Source organism: Mesocricetus auratus, unplaced genomic scaffold, assembly GCF_017639785.1.
Source record: "Mesocricetus auratus isolate SY011 unplaced genomic scaffold, BCM_Maur_2.0 Super-Scaffold_100003, whole genome shotgun sequence".
NCBI lineage: Eukaryota > Metazoa > Chordata > Mammalia > Rodentia > Cricetidae > Mesocricetus > Mesocricetus auratus.
Window position 1 is genome coordinate 71,682,181 of NW_024429188.1, and position 5,913 is coordinate 71,688,093.

General features: G+C 39.3%; 1 protein-coding gene across 3 annotated transcripts in view; it reads left to right on the forward strand.

Annotated features, from left to right (window-relative positions):
- Positions 1-5,913, forward strand: part of Cstf2 (cleavage stimulation factor subunit 2) — a 31,090-nt gene that overhangs the window by 22,620 nt on the left and 2,557 nt on the right. For all 3 annotated transcript variants that reach the window (XM_005072499.4, XM_005072500.4, XM_040744370.1), the window contains 2 exons: positions 2,199-2,309; positions 3,069-3,194. In XM_005072499.4, the coding sequence (XP_005072556.1) occupies positions 2,199-2,309; positions 3,069-3,191 (234 nt within the window). In that variant the 3' untranslated portion in view covers positions 3,192-3,194. The remainder of the gene's footprint in view (positions 1-2,198; positions 2,310-3,068; positions 3,195-5,913) is intronic.

A 5,913-nucleotide genomic window follows, 5' to 3' on the forward strand; every position in this document is an offset into this window, starting at 1 on the left:
TAAGTATCATGCTTTTCTTTAAACTCTTTATCTCCTTGAGCACTGGGCTTAGCTCCACTATACTTTTTTTCCTTTTCTCTATAAACTATATGGGTTTTTTCCCTGCTCATCTCACTCCTTTTCATTATATCTTTGTGTAAGAGTGGCCACTAACAACAACACACGAGAGTCAATATTTGGCAGTTTTGAAATCTCTGATAGTGCCATTAATCCAAAACTTTTCATTTAGCCTCAGATTTTTAAGACTCGGGCAAAATCAGCTACATTCTTTGCCAAAATGTCATAAGAATGGTCCCTAGGCCATTTACTAATATTCTCCTCTGAAACTTCTTGAGCTAGGCTCCCACGGTTCACATCTCCCTCAGCACTCCCTTTCTTTCTCCTACTAAGATGACCCATTAAACCCTGGTTAAAGCATCCAACTGTTTTATAGTCCAGTCTTCTATATTCCACCAACAAGCAGCATGGTCAGACCTGTCACAGCAATACCCCAATTCCTGATACCAACTTATGACTCACTCACTGTTCTGTGAAGAGACGCCATGACCAAAACAACTCTTCCAAAGCATTTAATTGAGGACATGCTTACAGTTTGAGATGTTTAGTCCCATTATCATGGTGGGAAGCATGGCAGCAGGCATGGCGTCTGTGGTGCTGGAGAGGTGGATGATTGATCAACAGGCAGAGGGAGATACTGGGCTTGGCATGAGCTTTTGAAACCTCAAGGCTCCCTACCCCCAATGACACACTTGTTCCAACTCCCCACACCTAATCCTTTCAAATAGTGCCACTCCATGGGGAGTTAGCATTCAAATATATGAGCTTGTGGGAACCATTCTTACTCAAACCAGATGAAAGAATTATTTTAAAAATTGTTTGAACTATTTTAGTGAAAAAAGAATGGAGTCAGTATATTTTATGCTTCCTATTTTCTTAAGGAAAATACAAAAAAATAGTTAAACCATTTTATTACTAAAAATCAATGTGGAAATAGATCGATTATTATTTATGTTATAATGTAAAACATAGTTTTATCCTATGGGGTGTCTGCCCCCTTTGCTGATGGACCTGGTTCTTCACGTTGTTATCACATCGTCTATCCCTGATAGGTGTTTCCCTGTATTCTATACTTCATGGTGGTAATCTGGGAAAGCAAGTAACAAGTTTGTTAAAAAGTTGTTTGCAATAAAAGTATCTTAACTCTGGGTAAGAGCCTGAGCGTGAGTATCACAGGTGTAGAGCACATCTAATTAGAGGCATTTTCCTTGGGTTCTGGTTGTCTTCCAAAGGATTGGACACACTAACAACTCTAAATGCCAATAAATATGTTATAGCTACATTTTATTCTAACTTGAGTAATATTTCTTGGTGTGTATTAAGCAGGATGCAGTTTCCATATACTGTCTCTAGAGAGCTCTAAAAAGACCCAAGGGCTGGAAAGATAGTTTTGTGGTTAAAAGCACTAGTTATTGTATAGAACCTGGGTTTGTATCTTAGCACCTATATGTAACTCCAGTTCCAGAGAATCCAGCACCCTCTTCTGGCCTCCATGGGCACTAGGCACGCATGTAGTGCACAGATATACATGCAGGCAAAAACCTGTGCACATAAATAAAAACAAGCTTAAGAAATTCATACCACTGTTGGTATATTCAGAGTTTTGATTTTTGCTTTAAGAAATGTCTAGGCAGCAAATGTTGGGCTAATACCGTCTTTTCCCCCAGACACCTGCTTATCTCCTTTCTACCTCTCTGACACTGACCGTCTGTTTTATGGGGTAGACTCCCTTGAGAATAATTACCAATGTATACCTGAACTAGAGTTAGGCAGTAGTCTTGTGAACGTTTCTTCCCCAGCAGAGCGGTATTCAGTTGTGTAAAGTCTATTGGCTTTGCTTGTGTTTACTCTGAGCATTAATTTCTCCAGTGCTCATAGTTTTCCCTATGCTTATTTTTCTAATTTAATGCCCCCTTCCTATATACTGTGTATTATTTGTTGATAATGGACCTGCTACATGCAAGGATGTGTATGCTAGTGGATCTTTGTCTAAACACTGCCTTCTGCTTTTGCTAACAGTATAAGCTGATCTTTAGGTCATTAATTCTCTTTTCACTCTACCCATGTCAAGACTGGTGCCGTATCGAGGTTCTGTGGACATCGGGAATTCTGTATGCTGTCTCCTTTCTTTGTACCTATAGGTCCCAGTCATGCAAGGAGCAGGTATGCAAGGAGCGAGCATGCAAGGTGGAAGTCAGCCTGGTGGCTTTAGTCCTGGACAGAGCCAAGTCACACCCCAGGATCATGAGAAGGTAAGCAACACTGCCTGACCATCTCCCTCTGCACAAATCTAGTCTTTTTGATCTTTTCACAGTTATCATGAATATCCTGTGTCTTCAAAGTCCCTTTTGAGGTGATGTTTACTCTAACTTAGAAATCACTAATGATCTTGGCTGAGCATTTTGGAGATCTGATCCTAAAGTTTTTAAGTGAATTTAATTGGCAACTTATTTTACATTTCAGACTCATCTATAAATGTCAAATTTTTTTCTGTGCAAGCCAAACTGACTTAAAAATCCAAGCTCCTTTCTGCCTCCCCTTTCTCGATACTTAAAAAAAAACAATAGCAGATTCACCACAAGTATATGTTTCTGTTGTTATACTTGGCTGTTGTTGGGAGCTTGTGTCTGATGGGAAGGTTTAAACTTGTGAAAAGGCAAAATTCAAAATAGCTAATAACTTAAAAGAGTTCCCAGGACTCACACATACCATCTTAGTATGCAGGAACTTTTGAGTTCCTGGGACATCGTCTATTCTTAGGTGTTTCCATTTATTCTTGTGCTTCATTATGCCTTTTCTCACCATTTTCTTTCTCTTTCTGGCTTACAGTTTGGGGTGTGTGCGTGTGCGCTTATGTGCAAGAGAAGAGATAAAGAGAGAAATCCTCCCTTTCCCCATTTTGTTTTGTATCCCATGACAATAGCTTTTTGTGCACAAGCTGGTGGTGTTTTTGTTTTCTTTGACTTTCTGACTCATCAATGAACTCACAGCCTTTCCTTTCCTCTGCACAGGCTGCTTTGATTATGCAGGTCCTTCAACTGACTGCAGACCAGATTGCCATGCTGCCTCCTGAGCAAAGGCAGAGTATCCTAATCTTAAAGGAACAGATACAGAAATCTACTGGGGCACCTTGAAAGGTGAGCTGACTGAATGGGCTGGGCAGAACTAGGTCCTTGTATATGTGGAGTATATAAGTTCAACCTTTGACAGCAGTGTTCTCTGAGGCCCCGATTTTACTAGGTTCTCTTTATCCTTCAGTAGTCAGCACCTCTGGGGATAGAGTAAGGCTGGAGAACATTTGCTCAGTTGTTGAATTATTTTCAGCCTTTTCTAATGATGAAATTAATATAGGGTAAGTTTCCCAAAATTAATAAGACATAGGAATGTAGAAAATTAAAAGGGGAGTAAGATAGCTCAGGAGGTAAAGGTATTTGTTGCCAGAACTGTTTGATCTGCAGAACTCACATGGTAGAAAGGAAAACCAACTCCCCCCACGGTTTCCTCTGACCTTTACACACTGTGCACTTACAATAAATATATGTAAATGCTAGGTAGGTACCGGTGAAGGCCCTGCTTCCTGAATCTCATTCCCCCAACAGAACCTATCAAAAAAGTTTGGTGCGTATCATTCCATGATTAATTGTTTTATCACAAACTATTCCTTCAAAATGGAGGAAATACTTTGTATTTCAATAAAAGGTTACTCTTTAGGCTTCTAGTTTTTGTTTTGTAGTGCGTCTGTGTGTATGTTTGTATGTGTCTGTGTTTGTCTCTGTCTGTCTGCCTGCCTGCCTGCCTGCCTGTCTGTCCAGATCTCATATAGCCCAGACTAGCCTTGAACTCCCTATGTAGCTGATGATAAGCTTGAACTTCTGGTCTTCCTGCTTCCACTTTTCAAGTGCTAAGATGACAGGCTTGCAGCATTGCACTGTGCTTTTAAGTTCCTGGAGATAAAACATGGGACTCGTGCATTCTAGGCATCGCTATACCAGCTGAGCTATATCTTAGTCCTTGTAATGAATATTTTGATGGTCCACTATTAAACGCCATTTAAAGTAGTAGCTGTCCCTGCCAACATCAGTCTGTTTGCATTTTAAAGATGACTGTACAGTACCATTATTTTTCTTGTTCATCTGTCAGATAACAAGGATCCAAGTGTACTTGCCTCATAAATAATCATGTGATCAAACTTGCTATATAAACGTTGTTTTGTTTTCAAAAGTGTTTCCCCATCTTTGTATTCCATAAACAATTCTGTTCTCTGGGAGCAATTTAAGTTTCATATTGTCCTAATACCTGTTGGAAAGTCTTCTTTGGAATTTTTACTTTTTAACCCCACATGTCCCATGCACATGTTACCAAATAACAGTGAACTCATTTATGATAATTAGCAGTCTTACTAACAATACTGTAGTCTGTATTTGTAGTCCTTTCAAAGCTTCCAAATTGCAAATATGCATCCCATCTACTGAGACTTTAAATGACTGCACTATAACTGGAAGTGATCATAGACGGTTGGATAACGAGACTTCTAGTATTCCTACTTTGCCTTTTTTCCATATATCCCAAACATTCTATTTTCTTCATTAAAAATATGGACTATAATCATAGGAATTTACTTTTAAAAATTATGTCAGAGAAGGCATTAATGCTCTGCAGTTTGATAAAATACTTGTTTTAGAGTATGAAGATAGACATATTTCTAAAAATTCTTTCATTGTATAGTCTTAATTATATCTCCTTTGCATTGTATACTGACCTCAGGAAAAGATTTTACAGGATTTTTATTTTAACCTCTTCAAGTGGTCATTGTTTCATAGGAAGTTGGGAAAATAGTACAAAGGACCTGGAAGCCTTCACTGTTTCCCTCAGTGATAGCATCTTACATTTTTGCTTTGTAGTACAAGGCTGTGCAGTTGTCCTTGGTATATTACTGTGAACTAGACTACAAAATGTTTTCAATTTTGACAAATCAGTTATTTATACCAGTATATGTGAAGCTATGACTAATTTTATGTGCGTAAACTCTACTGGAATTTATGCATGTTGTGGCTGAAGCATTGGCATTTCATCTTAAACTTTTAGTTTTGGTCCTTTCTCCCATCACAGACAATGTTAGTTATCACTATTGGAGATAAAGTGGCATAAGTAGTTCTTGTACTGGAGAAAGAACTCAGTTCCTAAAGTGCTTACTATACAATCACTGGTACCTAAGTTCAAACCCCGGAACCCACTTAGATGGGGAGGTGGAGATGAAGATCGTGGGGCTTGCTGACCAGCCAGCCTAACCTAATCAGTGAGCCCCATGTCCCAGTGAGGCACCCAGTCTCAAAATCCCAGGTGGATGGCCATCCTAAGGTTTAACACTTGAGATTGACCTGGACTTCTTACTTCTGCACTCATGTACATATATATGTATGTATGTGTATATATACACACACACATACACATAAGAGAAAGAGTAGTTTTGAAGTAGAAAAGGCTTGCCTGCCTATGGTATATTTGTCAGTTTCTATAGACATTTTATGTTGTCACAACAATAGAATAGTATGCGACTGTCATTCAGTGGGTAGAGATTAGAGATGCTCCTCAACATCCCATAGTGATACACAGGACATCTTCCTTACTCCTTATGAGAAAGCACTTTGGCTGAAAATGTCCTACCTAAGGCTGAGAAGTGCTGCTGAAAAGGACAATGAGAAGACGTGACATGAGGCAGACACTGGCCGTGTGATCCTCAGCACATCCTCTTCCCTCCGTCCAGTGTGTTCTTCACTTTTTATGGGGGGTAGTTGTTTTAGCTTGTGTTTAGGAAGAGAAGTCCACTTATAGCTTTCTCCAAACTCTTTCCTACAG